Source organism: Equus asinus, chromosome 7 (assembly GCF_041296235.1).
Source record: "Equus asinus isolate D_3611 breed Donkey chromosome 7, EquAss-T2T_v2, whole genome shotgun sequence".
NCBI classification, from domain to species: Eukaryota; Metazoa; Chordata; class Mammalia; order Perissodactyla; family Equidae; genus Equus; species Equus asinus.
Genome location: NC_091796.1, coordinates 74,073,505 through 74,093,943, shown reverse-complemented (window position 1 = coordinate 74,093,943; position 20,439 = coordinate 74,073,505). Strand labels below are relative to the sequence as shown.

The 20,439-nt window shown below is 44.3% G+C and overlaps 2 protein-coding genes across 2 annotated transcripts in view; one reads left to right on the top strand and one right to left on the bottom strand.

Annotated features, from left to right (window-relative positions):
* The window catches only part of ZBTB25 (zinc finger and BTB domain containing 25), a 42,287-nt gene extending 36,730 nt beyond the window's left edge, over positions 1-5,557 (top strand). Inside the window, exon 5 of the mRNA XM_070513773.1 lies at positions 4,981-5,557. The gene's annotated coding sequence lies outside the window, so the exon portion shown is untranslated. The remainder of the gene's footprint in view (positions 1-4,980) is intronic.
* The window catches only part of MTHFD1 (methylenetetrahydrofolate dehydrogenase, cyclohydrolase and formyltetrahydrofolate synthetase 1), a 62,216-nt gene continuing 44,214 nt past the window's right edge, over positions 2,438-20,439 (bottom strand). Inside the window, exons 17-28 of the mRNA XM_044773734.2 lie at positions 19,680-19,756; positions 18,923-19,063; positions 17,632-17,700; positions 17,228-17,339; positions 16,988-17,127; positions 14,535-14,576; positions 11,803-11,903; positions 10,780-10,957; positions 8,317-8,424; positions 7,634-7,786; positions 4,822-4,915; positions 2,438-2,768 (exon numbers count right to left, since the gene is read on the bottom strand). Of these exons, the coding sequence (XP_044629669.1) occupies positions 4,826-4,915; positions 7,634-7,786; positions 8,317-8,424; positions 10,780-10,957; positions 11,803-11,903; positions 14,535-14,576; positions 16,988-17,127; positions 17,228-17,339; positions 17,632-17,700; positions 18,923-19,063; positions 19,680-19,756 (1,211 nt within the window). The 3' untranslated portion in view covers positions 2,438-2,768; positions 4,822-4,825. The remainder of the gene's footprint in view (positions 2,769-4,821; positions 4,916-7,633; positions 7,787-8,316; positions 8,425-10,779; positions 10,958-11,802; positions 11,904-14,534; positions 14,577-16,987; positions 17,128-17,227; positions 17,340-17,631; positions 17,701-18,922; positions 19,064-19,679; positions 19,757-20,439) is intronic.

Here is a 20,439-nt window from a genome sequence, read left to right as displayed (position 1 = left end):
TCAGCTTTACTTGGCAGCACATAAATGCTGTCTCTTTCGTAAGAGTGTATCTACATCTTCAATGCACAGCAACAGCCTCTGAGGTGCAGCTCTGAGAAGGAGCAATCTTATTATCAGTGATATTACAAATATGGGGAGGGAAGGCATTAGCAGCCAGAGAAGGGTAAGGATGGGACAGGGAAGCCAGCGATCAGGAAGGACTCCTAGCCCCAAGGTAAAGGCACTGGACCGTCTCTGGCAACACATACTAATACATACCCCACACACTAATGCTTCTGTAGGTCTTGAATTCAGGACTTCAGTTAGCCTACAGTTATTGTTTGTGCTTCATGCCTTCTCTTTATCACACATCTTCTTTATCACAGATTGAAGAATCATTCCACAAAACCCATGCTCTCAATATTGCTCAGCAGCCTTCCTCACCTCTTTATCTCTTCCCTTTGCTCTCCACCTTTTATCATCCCTCCCTTCTGAAGGGATGTGAAATGGGCATGGCTTTCCACCTGTCACAAATGGGTGTCCATTTCTGTACAACCTGGCAGGGGCTGCCTTTAGGAGGAGCTCTGAAAGGCAGAATATAGTGAAGAGCAGAGGCTCTGGGGTCAGACAACCTAACAAGTTCATCTGGCAGGCAGTAGCAGTGCACTTTTCAAGTTTGCCTTTCTGTAAAATGGAGAGATAAACCTAACTTACAGATTTCTTCTATTTATCTCTACTCATTTCCAGCCAAAGGTCAGCTCCCATTTTGAAGCTAGAGGTCACTCATTGGGCAATTCTATTGCTAGGAATTTATCCTGTAGATGGTTCTACACAAGTTGCAAAGACAGATATGACAGGGGGCCAGCCCGGTGGCATAGTGGCTAAGTTCCTGTGTTCTGCTTCGGTGGCCTGGAATTTGCAGGTATGGATCCTGGGCACAGACCTATGGACCTATCATCAAGCCATGCTGAGGCAGCATCCCACATAAAATAGAAGATTGGCCAATCATCTTCAGACACACACACACGAAAGGTAGATATGACATGGGACTATTCACTGCTAGATCAATGGCAAAAACCACGAAGCAATGGTAAGTGCCTATTGACAGAGGACTATTTAAATACTACACAGCCATAAGAAACAAGATGAATGTCAAAGTGCTGACATGGTAAGATCTCCAAGACATACTGCCAAGTGGAAACAGCAAGTTGTACCATCTGAATTTTTACTCAAGGCATATTTTACTTCTACTTAGGAAAATTCTTGCATTAGTGACCAGTCCATTCATTCCAAGCAACAGCTGATAAAAACAATTTGGGTTATTTATTATTAGGGTTTTGTTTACAATCTTTGGCTTATAAACCTCCACTCACCCTCTCCCACCAATTGTGTTCATTATTTCTATCAATATTAGGGATTTAAACCATGTGGTGACATGAGAAAACCTAAATCCTTTAAGATGATCTTTAAGGCAGCACATCTGACAATAGACTGCTTTCTTCCCTTGTTTACAAACTGAAATCCCAGCCAGTCCCATTCCAGGTGAGGTTTTATAGGACATTAAAAAAAAATCAGGAACAGTGAACTCTGTGCAGACAGGGCTTGAATCATGCTCTGGAACGGACGCTGACAACATCACTGAGGGCGTACGCTGTGCCAGGCACAGCACAAAGCATGGTCAAGCTGGGCCTCTGCACTCAGGACCCCTTTGCGACATGCCCCCAAAGCACTGCCATCTTTTCTTTGGGCTGCAAAACTGACTGTATTACAACACTGATGTGAACCTGGGGGGTTAAAAATAATAAACCAAGGACACCAGGAAAACACTGCTCTGCCAACACGAGCACCGTTTCCCATTGTCACTAGGGGCATGCAACATCTTCCAGAAGGATCCAGTGCAGGGAAGACAAGGGGGAAAATGGAGGAAAAAGTGGGAGAGAAAGAACAGAGATAGAAGACAAAGAAGGGAAAACATTCTGTAGGGTGGAGTAGAGCCCACAAACAGTAGAAACTCAATAAATACTTGCATTTACCAATGGAACAGAAAGCTAACCTACAGTTAGTGCTATATGACCATCCTTCCGGAGGACGTTAAAAATAAATGGTGATAAAGCTGTGACAGAAATGGGAATTCCAAGGAAGTTCAGGACAAAAACCTGTATAAGCAATACTTTCTCAGGGTAAAAAAAAAAATGGAACCATATAGGAAGATATATGATAAAAAGGCCTGAACTCCATACCCTACTTCACCCCAATCTGCTCAGGTCTCCTGATTATGTGTCCTCCCAGAAATACGAAGCATGCACCGTCTTCCCCTTACACACCACAGTATCATAAAGTACATATTGCAACTTGCTTCTTCAGGCCTGGGGTCTGCCTGGCAAACAGGCTCACACAGGATGGCAGAGATACTGCAGCACGGTCTGTTAATGCTACAAATTATATTTAAACAACAAGATAGCAAAATTATTCCCTTTTATTCTGTGGAACAGACATCACAATGAATTAGCCATCCCTAGACACATCCAGTTGAAAATTCAAAAACATCAAAGATGAAACCCCTTTCATCTCAGTAAAGTAAATAGACATGTGCATGATTTGTGTTAATTTATACGTGATGATGGGAATTAAGACTGAAGAAAGGCTGCTGGGGAAATGCCCACTATTTAGTTCAGAAGATCTTCGGGGCAGGGGCTGACTTCTCTCCATTTCCCCACACTTGCCAAGTGACAGTAGGCCTGAATAGACACAGACCAAACTTTCAAAGTAGCTTCCTGAAGATGGACAATCTGGAAGGAAAAAGAAACAAGAAATAAATGTTTTCTCTAAACACTGAAATGTTTCCTCTTCCCTTCCACATGGCACCATTACCCTCTCGCTCTCTCAGAGCTGTTAACATTTACAACCTTTCCCACAACCACCTCTTCTGGGGTCTGTCCATAGACTTGAAAACAGTGCAGGCATTTGCAGATGGCTCTATGAATCCTGCTCGTGGCCAGCATTCCCAGTGCCCCACGTGCCCTCTGGAAGAGCAGTGCTCCCCTGCCATCAAGCGTACGGCCCCTCTTCTTCTCAGCCACCATCCTCACAGTTGCTTAGATGATGACTATGGTCTGCTTCCACCTGAACCTTTACTTTCTGAAACACTGTGGGAGCTTTTGTTTTGCTTTATTACCCTTTGATATCCTTGTCTTTTCTAGTTCTTTCTAGTCTTTCTCAATTCCTCCCTCCTCCTGTTCCACGTTAGATCTGTAACTCTAGGTCACTTGCAGTTGTCAGGACTCCCCTTGATTACTGTCCAGATCAAGCCTTGGTTTCCTGAAAACCATGTCTTCCTATCTCTTGGTTTATTCCTCATTTTGCTGGAGTACATTGCTAAATACCCTCCTAGGAAGAGACGTGGGGGTAGCAAACCTGCAATTGTCTGAAAATATCTGGATAGATTTGGCAGGACGTAAATACATGTGGAAAGTCATCTTTGCCTGTGAACATGGAGGGAATTCCTCCATTGTCAAAATCCTCTTATTGCTCATAAGAAGAAAAGTGTTCACTCTAATTCTCATTTTTCTGTAGGTAGGCCATTTTTCCTTCTCTAGAGAAGGATTTTTAAGATTTTCATCTTTGATCTTTTTGAAATTTCAACCGGACGTGTCTAGGGATTGCTCATTCCCTGTGATCGATACCTGGGGGCCTTTCACTTAAGTCCCCAAGAACTCCTGGACTGATCCTCTTCCTTCTCTTCTACTTTTTGGGACATTTACTCAAGTCTTGTCTGCTAACTATTCAGAGTATGGTAGTCCCCACTTATCCAGTTTCCACTTTCTGCGGTTTCAGTTACCCACAGTCAACTGTGGTCTGAAAATATTAAATGGGACACTCCAGAAATAAACAATTCAGGAGGTTTAAATTGCACACCATTCTGAGTAGCATGATGAAATCTCATGCTTTCCTGCTCCATCCCACCCAGGATCTGAATCATCCCAGTGTCCAGCGTATCCACATTATATACACTTCCTGCCTATTAGTCACTTAGTAGCCATCTTGATTATCAGATACGCTGTCACAGTATCACAGTGCTCGTATTCAGGTAACCCTTATTTTACTTAATAACGGCCCCAAAGTGCAACAGCACTGATGCTGGCAATTCTGATATGTCAAAGAGAAGCTGTAAAGTGCTTCCTTTAAGTGAAAAGGTGAAAGTTCTCAATAGGGAAGGAACAAAAATCATATGCTGAGGTTGCTAAGATCTACAGTAACTTTTATTACAGTATATTGTTACAATTGTTCTATTTTATTATTAGTTATTGTTAATTTCTTACTGTGCCTAATTTATAAATTAAACTTTATCATAAGTATGTACATATAGGAAAAAACAGTATATATAGGGTTCGGGACTATCTGTGATTTCAGGCATCCACTGGGGGCTCATGAAACGTATCATATCCCCAGTGAATAAGGGGGGACTAGTGTATACAGACCTTCAGCTGCTCCTGCCCTCCAATGTGCCATCAACTGAGAACGCAGAGCCTCTTGGGGCTCCAGCAGAGGAGGTTTAACCTCCATGGCAGTCCCTCCCTAGTGCATTAGATGGTGGCTTTATCCCCTACACCGCCAACCTGTGACAAGCTGTGCTCTTCTTCCAAAAATGTGTTAAAATATAAATATTTCATTCATTGGTTACTGCCAACTCTCATGACTGCTCCCTCTCCCCTTCAGTGATGTCTGGAAAGAAATGTTTTGAAAGCATTAGAATTTGCATTTTCATAGCTTTAGTTGGAGTCTTATAATTCATAAATATGCCGCATAAAGAAAAAACCAGAACTCTCACCAGTAGCAACTTACCTGTTTAGAACAGCCCATTGACCTGCTCAGTTTCAGGGTCCAGATCAATATCATAGAAACAGGGCCGGGTAGGGAGTCCAGGCATTGTGCTCATCTAGGAGACGTGAAATAGCATTAAAAATAAACTGAAAGTGATCTTTTTTTCCACTTTTTCCTCAGATAGAAAGCCCAACGCACTAAGATAGAATATTATTTTGGAGTTGTCAAGTGGCACTCTTCTTGTTATAATTAAAAATCAAGCCACTGATCCTGCTATGACCTCAAAGAGAAACCCTCAAGTCCTTCAGCAAACCAAATGCCAGGCTGCACTATCATCTCCAGACTGATGGCCGCAACGAGACGCAGCAGGCGGCGCTTCCACCTTCATCCTGCAGGGCCGGTGCTGGGGAGGCTGAGGAGGCAGCGCCTTTCCTGCTCAGTTCTCACTTCACAAGACCCAAAGGAGGAACACGGCTTGTCTGCTTTTTAATTTTGTTTTAACGTGTCTTTCATAGATGCCATATTATTTTTGCTTCAGCAACAATTATTACAACATCAGGAATTAAACTACATTAGGAATCAGTACCCTTTAACTTGGGCCAAGACATTTCTGTACATAATCTTGATGGTTTTATAATCACTGTTCTTACTGGTCCAATTTGGCCCTCTAAAACTGAACTTGTAATGCTTACGGATTATAATTCCACTTGCTTCTTTTCTAAAGACTTGGCTTTGTCAAATATATCTACTTAGATGCAAATTGGTAAGTTTTATAAGTGAAAACTCAGTATATTTTTATCTGTAACAATGTCCTGTATAATGAATACACACATGTTCCAAATCAAATCCAGACAGGAAAAGAGTTTAAGCTGAATTTCTACAATTTAACTATAAAAAATGTCAGAGAATAGGATGAGTCACCTCTGTAACAAAAAACATCTATACTTTAGAAAACCTAATTCTGACATCTGAGTGCCAATCAATACTCCCCAGAACAAACTACAGGGATCTGATGTCGGTCTCTCTTCTCAAATTCTGTAAGAGAGAAGCAATTCCTGGGTGTGGGGAAAAGTAGGGAACGGGAAGGAACTGGTTCCCAAACCTAGCAGAAAAGCCTGAAGATGACATTATAAAGGACATGTGCCCATCGATGCAGACATGCATGTGCATGTCGGAAGAAAACTCGAACGATGATCCCCCAAACAGTGATTAATAGGATTTTCAACATTTTTACTCTTTCCCAAAGAAAACTTTCCCCCTAAACATTGGTCATGTTGACAATCAGAAAATTTTAAAAAATGAAAAGGTTATGTGTACATACACATAGGAACTTGGATATAAAACTCTGAAAGAAGCCACCATGCCTTGAATTAATACATAAAACACTCAAATCCTCTGACCCCTGTTCAGACCTCAACAGCAATTAGAAGGCATTAAAAATAGTGATTGTTACACCGTCTCAATTAAGTATGGAAATGTCTTGGTCCAAGTTGGCTTCTGATGCAAGAGTTTGTTCTGGACAAGAAAGTCTTGGGCTGGGCAGGCTGTGTTTCCTTCAAGCTACAGGCACATTCTCATGGCCTGACCACTTTCAGCTTTGCTTCCATCTCCACGGTCACCCCTCTGCACACACACATCAAAGGTGACGATACAGACTATAGCTACTGCCCTTCCAGCTGGCAGCTGCTGACAACTTCTCCAGAAAGAACAACACAAGTGTTTCTGCAGTAGTCAAGGTGCTGGTAAATGGCTTAACATTCCTATTAAAAGGGAATTTCTACAAATCCCAAGGACTGATGATCATAACAGGCTAAACCTCCTGCTCTCTGGAGGGGCTGAGGGGCACCGGTCTGCAGGCACCTGTCTGACCACCGTTGGTATGTGATGATACCGCCCCTCACTGAGGGCTGACAGGAGCAGGGCTCGCATCTTCATAAGCTGCCCTAGGCCAACACCAGCAGGGATGAAAACTGGATTCGGCATTCATCTTACGTACTCTTGACTCTATAATGCCACCTCCTACCACTTCCTACTGTACTGAAAGAATAACCTAGCTCCAAAAGCAGATCTATTGGTTCCCTTTCCACTGTGTACTGGCTGAGTTTAATATTTCAATCTTGGATTGCAGGTAAGTACAATCTGCAGCTGTGGGACAGTGGGCGGGCCTCAGGGGGAAGCTGGGCACAGGATCAATGTTAACCCTAGGACAAAACTGTCCAAACTGCGATTGTGGCCCAGAAGCACTGATCTACCTCCCTACTGCCAACTGTCCTCCTTTAATATGCACAAAATCTCTAAGATAAGAAAGTGTCTGATTATGAATTCATCCTGAAGTGTAAATAAGCAACCTCCCCCTTCGGATCTGCAGGGTTCATTTGCATTTTAAGGGGGAAGTCATTCACTCAAAAACAATGAATTTCCTGAATTTCGAGCAAGAGCTCTGGGCCTGTCAAGATGAGGGAGGTGCAGAGCCTCCGTGCCGGCTCCCAGGGCTGCTGGGAGGACGAGCTCATCTGTGAAAGGTACCCCATAAACGTTACACAGAAGCACCACCACAGCCTATCAACCCGTCACCACAGCCCATCCTGGATCCAGGCAAGGTCACAGTGCCCCTGGGAAACAGAATTGTTATTCTGTACAAGCAGTCATGGCATCATCCTTGAAGTGACACCAAGATGGTCCACAGCAGACGATTAATCATCCAGGCCTGACGCCAGCTTTCTCCTCAGAAATGAACTCTGCTCAGCTGGCACTTGCTGATGCCTTCAGTAATCAATTTAGGACGAGAAGCCCAGAGGAATAAATGCCCTCTCTGCCTGCTGCCCCCACTTACCGTTCCGACCAGGGGGTACAGAAAACCCGCCCCAACGCTGGCACGGATGTCGCGAATGGGCAGGACGAAGCCTGTAGGCACGCCTTTTTGCTCTGGATTGTGAGACAAGGACAAGTGTGTTTTGGCCATGCAGATGGGCAGATCCCCGAAGCCCTGGGGAGAGAAGGGAGCAGAAGTGGGACAGATGAAACGCTGGCAACATAACAAACAACATCTGGGCTTTCTGATGATCCTGCTTCTGCAAGGTGTTTGAAACATCTAACTCCCTTTATATCCAGCTTTACCTCACAGATCAATAATAATAACAATAACAATAATCTCTGTTGGGTGAGGGAGGGAAGTGCTCACAGCTGTATTCTACAAGTGACTATCTTATTTTCATCTATATAAGCAATTAAAAATGCCAGTTTGGAGCAGACATGAGGATACAACTGAAGGCAGGCTCTCAAGATTTTCTAAGACTCCATATTTGCTCATGGCTTTTCCTCACATCATACAGCATCTACCGGTAGATAAAGAACTTGGGACGGGACCACCTAATCCAAACTCAGTTTTTCAGGGGAGAAAAGGCTGACGCCAGAGAAGTGAAGCAGGGGGTGCCTGGCAGGGCTGAGAACTCAGGGACTCCGCCTCCAAGCCCTGCTTTATCAAGAGCTGAAAGAACAAACCAACCCAGCATCTACCTGCTTTGTGTAGACTTCAGCTTTGTGCTGAGCTTCAGGCAGCAATTCAATGTCATCTGCCCCGTAGATCTTCTGCGCAATGATCCTGATCTTATCCTCAACTGGGAGCTAACAGACAGGGAAGAGAGGGGAGACCATGACTGGACACATGAGGATGCTTAACTGGGACCTGGCCACATTCCAGGTCAGAGTGCCCACGAGGGCCAGAAGATGTTTTTATACACATATACAGACATGCCAATAGCCCGAGTTTTATCAGGTTAGAAACATTTTCTTTTAATACAAAGCCCCAGATATTATAAGAGGAAAATGTCCCACAGAGGTAGTTACTGTGTATGTGGATATGTGTCTGTGTGTGCGCGAGCACGTGTGTGCATTTAGGGCCTCATGAGGTATATCACAAACAATATTGCTGACTACCCCACAATAATTATTTCTTCATAAATAAAAACTAATGCTCTAACACTGGAGATCAGTGTCCTATGAAACCAGACCTGGGATACTGTTTATGAAATAAGACAACCAATATCCATCCACACAATCCCTGGTTTGTATATGAGAGACAGATGGCTATCTTTAACACAACATATTGATTGATAATTGCTGTTACTGAGAAATAGTTATAAAAGCAAAATCATCTACACATTAAAAAAACCACCCAGTGACTTATCTGATCAACATGCATTGATAATAGTGTTAAAGGACGTGCCTTCCATGGCACCTGGAGCAGAGGGTGGCGCATGGAGGCCAACAGTGTAGTGAGGGCTCCGCCCCACAGTGCTGTTTCCCCCAGGGCAAAGCTGTCAAATGGGGCCTGGCTTCCAAAATGCTGCTGCAGCCTAGTTTAGGGCACTAGGATTCAGAGGAAATAGGGAGAAACTGCCTAAAGGAAATGGGAAGGAAAGCTACTCACAGGTACCTTGGATGAGCAAATTACTGAAATTAGGTAATACATCTGACTCTGTATGCCCTAGCAACTAAGGCCAAGAGAACACACTGGGTGAGTTGTTTTTTGAAAGGAATAATCATCTATCTATAAAAATAAAAATTCCCCTCTGAACTAAAAAGTGATAATTTACGAAGGGGCTTTGTATAATGGATATGAATAAAGTGACTATTCAGTTATGGCTTCATAAAGATGCAACAGAGATTGCTTTCATATGCATCTTATAATTGGAGCTCTACAAATGCCAAGGCACATTGAGAACTTCTGCAGCAAAAGGACTTGTGTTGAGGGATGATTTAAGACCAACAGATGCTGAATAAGAGGAAAAGTGGCAGCCTCCTGTTAGTCAGAACAGAGGAAAGTTCCAAGTAGAAATGGGTTATCAAGTTCTCACTACGCTGCTTCTTCCAGGTTTCCTTCTCGTTCGCCGTTAAGTACTGGGCTTCCTAACTCAGGCACTGCGGATGGGCGGTCAGAGAAGGTGCCTATAAACACTGTGGATTTGTGTGCAAATTTTTGTTAATGGCATTTCCTAAAAAAGATGATTGGCTGAACAGATTTTTAAATAAGTAGATGAAATGAAAGTGCAACAGGAAAATGTGGATGTCAACAGAAGAATGTTAATTAACTGTCAGTGTATTATAGCTGCACGGGGCAAAGAAAATAAGAGTGTTAAAATTCAGGACTAACAGGGTTTCTTCCTTGTACCATTTTATGGCTGTTTTTGAAAGTCTATGATTATCTTTTAAAAAACCAAGCCAAGAACCAGCCTAGAGAATATGAGCAGAATTAGCTACAACATCCATCGCATGTTCCTCACGAAGTTTCCAGCTGTTGGGGGCAGAGTAAAGTCCAATCACATCCTGAAGTGCACGGGCAGAGAACTGAAAACAAACACAGCCTCTAAGAACCACCTTTCTCGGCACTGACATTATTGTATCACCGGACATTAGTGCTCTGCTTGGGCCGGACGAAATCTAAGTGACTCAGTGATGGGGAGAATGCCGATGCCTGCCAGGGTGCTTTGGTTTTGCACCTGAGGGCGTCTCTGAACTTGAGGCAGCCGTACCAGGCGGTGAGCTTAGGAGCACACTGCTTTCCCCTGTTCCCGGGAAGCAGCCAGAAAACGTTTCCGAGCATGATGTAGCCCCCTGCCAACCTGCCATAATGTGGCTGGTGCCCTGGGTTAAAGGCTGCAGTGAATTACACTCCTGGTTCCCTATGTAACCCTTTGTCCTGCCAGCAAAGGGACTGTATTGGGAGCCTTTTCAAAAGTTAGGATGTGAGCCAACCTCCTGGAGCATTCTGCCTGGACCCCCTACTCTGCCAAGTAGCAGCAACATGCGTTGATATGAAAGATGTGTGGAGTTGAGAGTCTAGGCTGTGATCACGTGCCTCACCTTCGTGGGAATCAAACCCACAGGCGTGAAGCTGCTAAACGCAGGCTCTAAACAGAGGCAGCCACACAGAAACCTCACTGTGCGTTTCGTTGTTTTTGCCTACAGCAAGTAACCCACCTTGAGGTCATAAAGAAGCTGGAAGCTGCTGGGTGCCTCAGCTGCTCTCTGGACGGCCTGAGCCAGGGCCAGGGCCCCCCTGCCCCCTTCTGCCCAGTGAGTGCACTTCACAGCGTCGAAAGCCCCATGCGCTTTGGCAAGGTGGCTGATGAGGTCCAGCTCGGCCTCCGTATCTGTCCTGTAAAGGCAGCGCTTCATGTTAAAGCATTGACGATGGCTGGAGAGGACAGAATCTTTCTTGTTTTTCCCATTAAAACCCATGCAAACTAACCACTGAAAAATGAACACTAACCAGGTAATACCGCCTGGGTTTGAGTCCCAGCTCCACAAGTCACTAGCTGGGTGACTTTCGGCCGCTTACTTAAGCTTTATGTGCCTTAATTTCCACGCAGGTAAATGGGAATAATCATAGCACTTATTTCATTAGGATATCACGAGGCTTAGATGGTAAATATATGCAAAGTACTTAGAACCTTCCAGGCACACCATAAGAATCAATAAAATACTAGCTTTTTAAAAATTGTGCTTCCCATTCTGCTGTGATCAGACCATTAGAACAAGACCAAAACCAGCATTACAATACCTAAACTACCCACACAAGTCCCCTCTTGCATGAACACTTCCAGCTCAAGACATTCAACTCTTCATCAAGATAACCTCCCACTGGACCTACGGAAATAATGCAGCTCTGTAGGGCTGTGACTTTCTGTCAGCACAAAAGGCCTCTAGAGACCAAAAAAGAACCTTTAACCTCAGGCCTGTGTGTGATCCACTTCACCCAGTGGAGAAGAAGGGACCCACGGGAGATGTGACCCTGGGCCCTCAGTGGGTGAGGTGACGAGTTTGCTGTGCACTATGCCTGTCATGTCACAGCTCTCAACAATGGCTCCTAAGGCACAGGCTTAATGACCAACAGCAGTCACTGAAGAACAAAATAAAGTGAGCATCCGTGCTATAAAATCAGCTCCAGATGTTTTCTGACATTTCCCACAGTCCCTCCTGACTCTCAGACTTTGTACTCACCTGAATGCATTCACGGCCACTACTACTGGAACTCCAAACATTCTGGCATTTTCAATTTGTTTCCTCAAGTTACTGAAGCCTTTTTCAACCAGCTCCAGGTTCTGTAAGAACAATAGTGAAAGGTCTGTGAAGTCAGACAGCAGAGCTGAAGACAGCTGTAAGTTCTTCTTAAAAGGGAACCAGGCTCCTTGAGCCAGAAGCACTAACTGTCAGGACAAGCCAAGGAGAGGCCACTGATATGTGCTGTGGGACCTAAGACACTGTGCCGGGCTGTGACGCTGGAGCGGAGCTCTGCTCATTCTCTGGCTGTCCTGAAAACACGAGAGCTGGTGTATCTGCTGTCATCACACCATATCTTTTTGGGTTTTTTTTTTTTAAGATTTTATTTTTCCTTTTTCTCCCCAAAGCCCCTCAGTACACAGTTGTATATATTTTTTTTAGTTGTGGGTCCTTCTAGTTGTGGCATGTGGGATGCCGCCTCAGCATGGCTTGATGAGCAGTGCCATGTCCATGCCCAGGACTGGAACCGGGGAAACCCTGGGCCACCGAAACGGAACATGCGAATTTAACCACCCAGCCACGGGGCCGGCCCCTCACACCATATCTTAACAGCTTCTTTGCTGTTTGAAGGGAATCAGTTGCCCTTAAGTAAGTTATATTGCAACTCTGCGTTTATAAATTTTATGTACTCATACAGCACAATGGTACACACAGACTCGACTCAGCATCACACAGACCCTTCCATCCCAAGAGAGCCCAGCACAGTGGCTGGAGTTCATTATATGGTTGCCATAAGTACTGTCAGAAAATAGGAGGTAATCAGTGATACTTTCAAAGGTTTTAAGGAACTCAACCATGAACCTGTACCAGGGACAACAGAAAAGAAGATGAATGCCATCTCTAAGAACCAAAAACTATGAAATTTAAAGGAAAGTAATTGACAAAACATACGTCTAAATATGTTCACTGCAGCACTGCTTGCAGCATTGGAAAACTGCACACAGCACAAACCTCCTTTGATAGGGGACTGGGCCAGTGAATTATGATATACACACTCAATAATATTTATCATGCAGATGTCATGAAAAGCAAGATAATTTGTGTTAATAGGGAACCTCACAGAGATGTACTAAAGTTGCAACACGATGGACAGCTTAACTGCATTTTTGGACAAATACAAAAATCATGTGTATATTCATTAAGTTTTTTTAAATGCTGAGAGATATGCACCAAACTAAGGGGACTCAAATCATATATATTATATTCTTGTATTGCTTAATTTTTTTTACAAGGGGTATGTTATTATTATAAGCTTAAAAATATATTAAATATTTAAAAAATAAAAATATAATAGTCATATAAAAACATATGCACTGGATCATGAGCAAACCCCAGCAGTAATAGCAAATTCCATAAAACAGCAAAGAAAGGGGTAAGTTAAAGGTAAAAAACAACTGAGATCGTCATACATACGACTTATGCTTTTTTCCCTTTAATAATTGAAAACAGAGATTAGGATTTAGTTGCTATTTTAAAGAGCACTGCTAATTCTTTACCTCTAGTCACATGAAAACGAATTAATATGAAAGACTGATTGAGAACAGCTTTAAATAAGTAGAATTTCTTAAATGAAGACACCAGCTGGGCCGGTTAGGGGCAGTGACTCTAATTAGACACAGGAAAGGCTGCGGGGACGCAGGAGGGCCAGAACTGTGAATTCCCCTCCCACGCGTGAATCAGACAAATGACCATAAAAGGCAAATGGTAACCCAGAAGACAGCAGACTCAAGGCACCAACAATTCTTTTCTAGCTGCTTCTGAAATACTTCATCTGCGGCCTGAGCAGTGACCCTGTATTGGCTGACAATTTAAAAGCCTCCTAAAAAGGCAGAAAAATGGAATTAACAGTGATAGCGGCTGACCTCACCAACTCATCTAAGAGCATCTGTCTCATAGAACCACCCTAAACAGGCGCTAGAGATGCTTCTGTGATGGCAAATGATACAAATATAAAAAGGTTGGAGCTCACAATTCTTCTCTGAGCCCTTGCTTGATGCTATAAACCAAATCAACTCATGGAAGCTTTGCCTAGAAAAATAACCAGGATCCTGACCTGGTAAAGGACCATACTGGCCCTTTAATATGGATTTAAATCTGCAAAGGAAAAGGCTTTTCAAAAAAGGTCCCTACTTGCTTTTAATTGGAATGGCATTTGGGAATCAACCAGTCAACGCAGGAAAGACAATGGGAGGAAGCTTCTAGTGGGCTAGCGCAGGGTTTCTCAACCTCAGCACTACTGACATTTGGGGCCAAATAATTCTTTCTTGCAGGGGCTGTCCTGTGCACTGTAGGATGTTTAGCAGCATCCCTGGCCTCTACTCACTAGATGCCAGGAGCACTCTCCACCTTGAATCGCAGGCATCAAAAATGTCTCTAGACATTGCTAAACGTCCCCTGGGGGCAAAACTGCTTCCGGTTGCCGGGAGTCTAGGGCAGTGGTTGTACTGACATCACATGTGGGGAGTTCCGTCTAAAACAGTGGCCCTTCTTTCCTACTTCACTTAAGACAGTTCTTGAGCACAATGCAGGCCTTTCAGCACCCCTTGCTCCCAGGAACGATCCTGGGTCATGGGTCAGGAACGACCCTCACTCATTTCCAAATGGGCCAGGTGAGAAACGCTGACTTGGGGTGGTACTTTCTAGGACAAGGAGTTAGCAATGATGGAAGTTACCTCCTCTATGTAAGCCTTGGGAAGAGGCAGCCCAGCAGTGACCTGGAAGGAAAGGAAGCAAAGTCAGAGGCATCTTCTATTCACAATTAGATTTTAGCTTAAAATGGTGCTTGCCACACATTAAAGCCCAGAGGGTGTGCGCTCGGGGATGTCCACAGTATAATGTGCTTTCCTGCCTTAAGGACTTAGGGCATGTGACCCATCCTACAACACAGAACAAAAATGAGACCTGGAGCGGGAATCACCCAGCTAAGCCACCCCCAAATTCCTGACCCACGAAAACAGATAATCAATGGCTACGGTCTTGAGCCACTAAAAGAAAAAAAAAAAAAAAAATGATGCTTTGAGCAGAGCAGAAGACCTTTGTGGCCTGAGTTAAGGAGGTGGGACAGGATGGACCTGTGCAGGCGGGGGAGGGCTTTGTTCTGGGCAGGGGCAATAACCTCAATGAGTGAAGCACACAGCAGTCGGGTGGAAGTAAAGGTGAGTGGGGGGAGGAGGCAGCTGTCAGTCCTGCAAAGGCCACTTGAAATGTCCACCAAGGGAGGCTATGACGGGTCATGGGCGGGTCCCCAGAGCCAACCCACGCCTTTCAGGAGCTGAACTGGGGTGCATGAGCAAGGGAAACAAGAGGGAAAAACCACACAGGATCATCTTCCTCTATCAGAGGATATTTAAAGGTGTCACAATACTTAAGCAGTGAGCTCGTTGTCCTGGAGGTGCCTGGTGGCTCCATCCAGCTGCATCCACAGGGATGAGTGCAGGGGTGGAGGTGCCAATTCCAAGGACCCCGCTGTGGGCAATGGACAATGATTAAAAAGCCCTCAGCTTTTCAGCTTGGTGCGCTCCTATTTCTCAGAGACACTACGGTGCTCCAACTCCAAAAGGGGGCATGGAAAAGCAGGGCAGGAAGCAGGGACCTGAGCTGCCATGTTCTGGGCCTTACACGTAGCTCCACAAGCAATGTGAGCAGTGGGCCTGGGCCCTTGACAGAGCTGTGCTTGTGAAGCCCCCGTCTCAGTGCTGCCCAGGTGAAGCGCCCAGCATTTTTCAGACCATGAGATCAGGAGGAGAGAAGGGAGGGAGGTACGATGGTGTGAGAGGGCGTAAGAGAGAGAAATGCTCATTACGATCGGGAAGCAAAGGGAGTCATCCTGCACTGCTGGCAGAAGAGGGTTCTTGAGTTAGGACTACTTTTGCTAACTCGGGGACAAGCAAGACTGCAGAGGGTGCTGGGGTTGTGTTATGGCTTGATTCTCACAGCGTGGTCTGGGGACCTATCCTCCCACGGGGTCTATGCGGTCAAGACTATCCCCATAACAATACTAAGATACTGTGGCCCTTTTCGCTCTCATTCTCTCACTCAATGTACCACAGACTTCCCCAAAGCCCATGTGACATGTGCTATGACAACAGCTCCAATGCAGAAGGTGGGGAGCCGGCAGTCTTTAATTAAGCCAGATCCTGAGGAGACCTGAGAAATGCACGATGCCTAAATTTTGTTCTGGAAAAGACAGTAACTTTTCATTTAAAAAAATGTTATTTATGTTAATATGTAACTCAGTTTTAATTCCTAATACAGTAAATACCAATAGCTATAGCCCACCTAAACAAAAGTTCTTTCAGGCCCCCAATGGTTAGAAGTTCTGAGACCAAAATGCTTGAGAACTGCTAGACTAGGAGAAACTCTGATCACTACACTACGAAACACTGATTTGATTCTGTAGGTGAGAGGGGTCTTATTTCTCAAGTTCCCAGACCAGCTCCTAGAGGAGAGGAATTTAACACTTCTGCCAAAATTTCTGAAAACTAGCACATCTTCACAAGTAGGTGCTGAAGAAAAAGTGTCAAAATAATAGGATAAAAAGTGCAATTTCTAACCAGTAGGAACTCAGGAAAACACAAAGTTCAGGGTGGAGGTGAAGATAAACCCCTCCTGACCTCTGTTTCTCTCTGGCACCCAGAGCCAGTCTGAGCACATCTACTGTTCTCGTTCCCCCTCTTGCTCCAGACTGCGGGTGGCCCCAGCAGCACGCACCTCTCAAGCAGGGGCTGACCTCTGTCTCAGCTAAATGGGTTGGTTGGCTGGCAGCCAGCGTCGCTGTTTAGAGGGAAAATGGGACTCAGATTTAAAAAGAACAGTCTGAACACAAAGGAGGTTTTTGTGGGCATAGCCAAGTGCCTGTCCTTGGAGGCTTTCGATATCATCGGGCTTTCCTCAGAAAGGTAGGCCATGATGCCAACTTTGGCCCAGTGAAAATGCCGAGAGCTGGTAGTGCCCACGAGTGAGAAGGCGGCCAGCACAGGAACTATCTGCACACCCCTTGCTTTCAGCCCCCTACTAATCATGAGGACAACAGCAGCTTAATGAAGAAACAGGTGCAAGCCACCCAGCTTCCCGTAGCCTTCAGAACATTCTTGAGAATCAGTCTCTTCCAACTCTCAGTCCTCACCGTGGGGCCGCCTCCGTGCATTTTAAGGGCCCTGACAGTGGCAACAAGCACCACCACGTGAGGGCGGAGACCAGAATACCGGCACTTGATGTTAAAAAACTTTTCCATTCCGATGTCTGCTCCAAATCCTGCTTCAGTCACTGTAAGTTAGGAGAAAAGCAACTGTAAAAATGCCATCCCAACTCCTTTGATGTTAAAAGAAAAACACAGCCTATTCCCTGATTTTGCAAAAATACTCACCTACAAACCCTTCGGGGCCAACAAGCTTCAGTGCAATCCGGTCTGCAACGATGGAGGAGTTCCCATGCGCGATGTTGGCAAACGGTCCCGCGTGAACAAACACTGGAGTGCCCTGTGGAAATCAAGACATCAGGAACGAAGCTGCCCATCCTGCTTCAAAAGGAATTACACAGTCAACAGATGAAAGTGAGCTGGAGTCCAAAAGAAAACAACTTCCCAGAGGGGAAACACAAAGCCGCCTCTTTTATATTTTAGTAATGTCCTAGTCACAACTATGAGAAAGAATGGGAAGAAAGAGATGAGCAGCCAGAGAAGGTCTCTGGCTCTCCAAGCAAAGTGAGCTTCACATCCACTCCACTGCGAGCATGGAAACCAGCTCAGGAAGGCAAGAGTCCCAGGCTCACCTCCAGCGTCTGCATGAGATTGGGCTTGATTGCATCCTTCATGAGCACCGTCAGCGCGCCGCTCACTCCCTACAAAACAAAGGCACCAGCGTAGGTACGGCACAAAGCCCAGCCTCTTGAAACCAAAATTTAAAATTCTTAGGTCTCCCGTTTTTAGCCATCTTGGACCAATTAGTACTTTCACCTGAACGAGATGATCCATGTATGTCTTTCTTTCTTCTGGATATGCTATGAAGTTACCAGTTATTTTAAGCAGGGAGAACAGATAGAAGGAAAATGATATTCACATGTAATTTCTGGAAACAAGCATCTCAATCAAGCTCTGCTGCTGACTGATGAGAGGAAGCCATTTTAGACTAGTTTACTGCATGGAAATCTAGTTCTTAGAGTAATGAATTATTTGTACCTTTAGTATCTGGTCAGAAATGGCTATAAACCAACTTCACTGTGTTTCCCAAAGCTGAAACAGAAAATTTACCTAGGAGTTCAATACCAACTCTTAAATATCAGGTCCCTCTTGTAAGCCACTGTGGTTGCACAGCTGACCCAACTGATGACAAAGTAAGATAAAGCTATGGATCCTACTTATATTCAGTTTTAATGAGTTTCTAAGTTTCTGGTCTGGGCAGAAAAAATTTAAAACAATTTTCTTTCTTACACATATTAACTGTGAAAAGAGGAAATTAATGTTTGCCCCCTTTTCTGAATTCATCTGACTGTGATATCGCTAATCACAGGCCAACCATTTTGGGGTATGTCAACACAGGCTTTTAAAAAATTAATCTATGAGATTATCTCCTTTCAAACCTCATATACCATGCAGACAGTTCAGAATAACCCTGAAGTGGAGAACTAGCCTAAAAGGACCATCAGATGAACTGGATAATGAGTTGTTCCTAAGTGGTCATTGGCCTCTGTTCAGAGAGGCCTCCTGTGGGGAGGCGCCAGGGTGCCACTCCAAGCTCTGCTACCAGGGGCCTCACCTGGACTCTTGATGTTCATTCTCTGCAAGTTGAAGTCATACATTGGCTCTTGGAAATACTGACACGTTGAAGATGTTGCTTAAACCACCTGAAACCTGGGTCTATTACTGGAGCGTACCACCTATCATTCACTATGAAGTACTTTTTATAAATTTCATAATTATCTTGTAAGTAGCAAAATCATATTGAATTGATTTGTTAATTGCAGCATTTGAAGTACAGCGTAATTTGTGTTATTGGTAACTGCTGAGAGAGCCCAGGACAAGGCCACAGGTGCACTACCAGGTCCCCAGCGCCTGGGTACTCACCAGATCTTCAGTAGTGATGGGCTCCCCTTTCTTACTGGATGCCACCACCATTTTGTTCAGTCTGTCTCTCATGTCTTCTAGAGAACTGGTGAGAGCCAAGACAGCCATGATTTCACTGGCCACAGAGATATCAAACTGGGCCTGTTGGCAGGGAAAAGACAGAACAGGGAAAACCGTGTGAAACCAGATGTGTGAACTACAAAAGCCATCCTTGTTTGCATCCGAGGCTTAAACGAGTAGCTGAGAAGAATTAACAGAGCAGAATACAAAGAATTTAATGAAAATAATCCTCCAATAGCAAAAATTTGTAATTAATTATCCCAAGACCTTGAGTAGTCAATTTTTAAAAATAAATGTGCTAGCAGGACCAACGATCCGTGTGAAGGCAGCCTGTAATCATGTGGTCACGGTTCCCTAACACAAGGGAACAACACGGACGCTGTGAAACCGAAGAGACATACTGCAAAATGGCCACAAAAAAGAAGCAATTTTCAACAATTTATGTGCAAGGCTATTCGCTTGGGGCACTCCACCTCCAGGAAAAAATGCTGGGGGAAAAACACACAGGTGACACATGGCTTTATTGCAAAAGCTGTCAGGAGCGCTCAATACCACACACCTACTCACTTCCATTTTAAAAGGGAGAAGGCAGAGCAACACCTGGCAGTATCAGTCGTAGGGGAGAGGATGGAGGAGGAGGGAAGCAGCAAGAATCTAGTTCACATGAACCAATTTACTTAGAAAGGAACAGAGTTACCGTCCGTGTGTGCCCTTTCTCCGTTGAAGCCTGTCCAATTGTGATCTTCCTCAGGAACCTATCATTGGTATCCAACACTACAGTAGAAAGGAAGATACAGAACCATTTTTAGTAAATGGACCACAAAGTTAAAGGAATCTGCAGAGTTTAGAAGCAACAAGTCTAACTTAATGACTATTGATATTTGATTTCAAAATTGATGGCAAAGCTAGAATATGGGTTAAAGTTAAGAAATGATGTTCACATACCATAAATATACAGGAATTATTTTTAAAGAAAGGAATGTGGAGTGGCTTGGATTTATTCTGTTTAGAGAATTCAAGCTATTAACTAGGAATCTGGAATCTATTTTAAAGTATATTCCATATTACAAGAAAAACAGAGCAGACCACAGTGTTTCAAAAGGCTGAGGTTTGTGTTGCTGTTCTGTGGGATGACTCACTGACCTTACACCATCCTGAGAAACACAAGAGGCGTCAACTCAGGGCCAGGGCAAATGCCTTTTGAAGCATGCTGGGTAACTGACCTCCTGCCTTTAGCACACATAGAAGAAATAATTTCTGTTCTGATGATACAATATCTATCCAACTGTATACACTTGGAAAACATGGCAAAGATCAACCAACTAACTAATCTTAATTCTACATCCCAGGACTAACTACCATTACCATTTTAGTGTACTCCCAATTTTGCTTTTTGTATAACATGCCAAATAATAATAACAAAACACAAAATGAACAACATACCAGTTCATACTCTA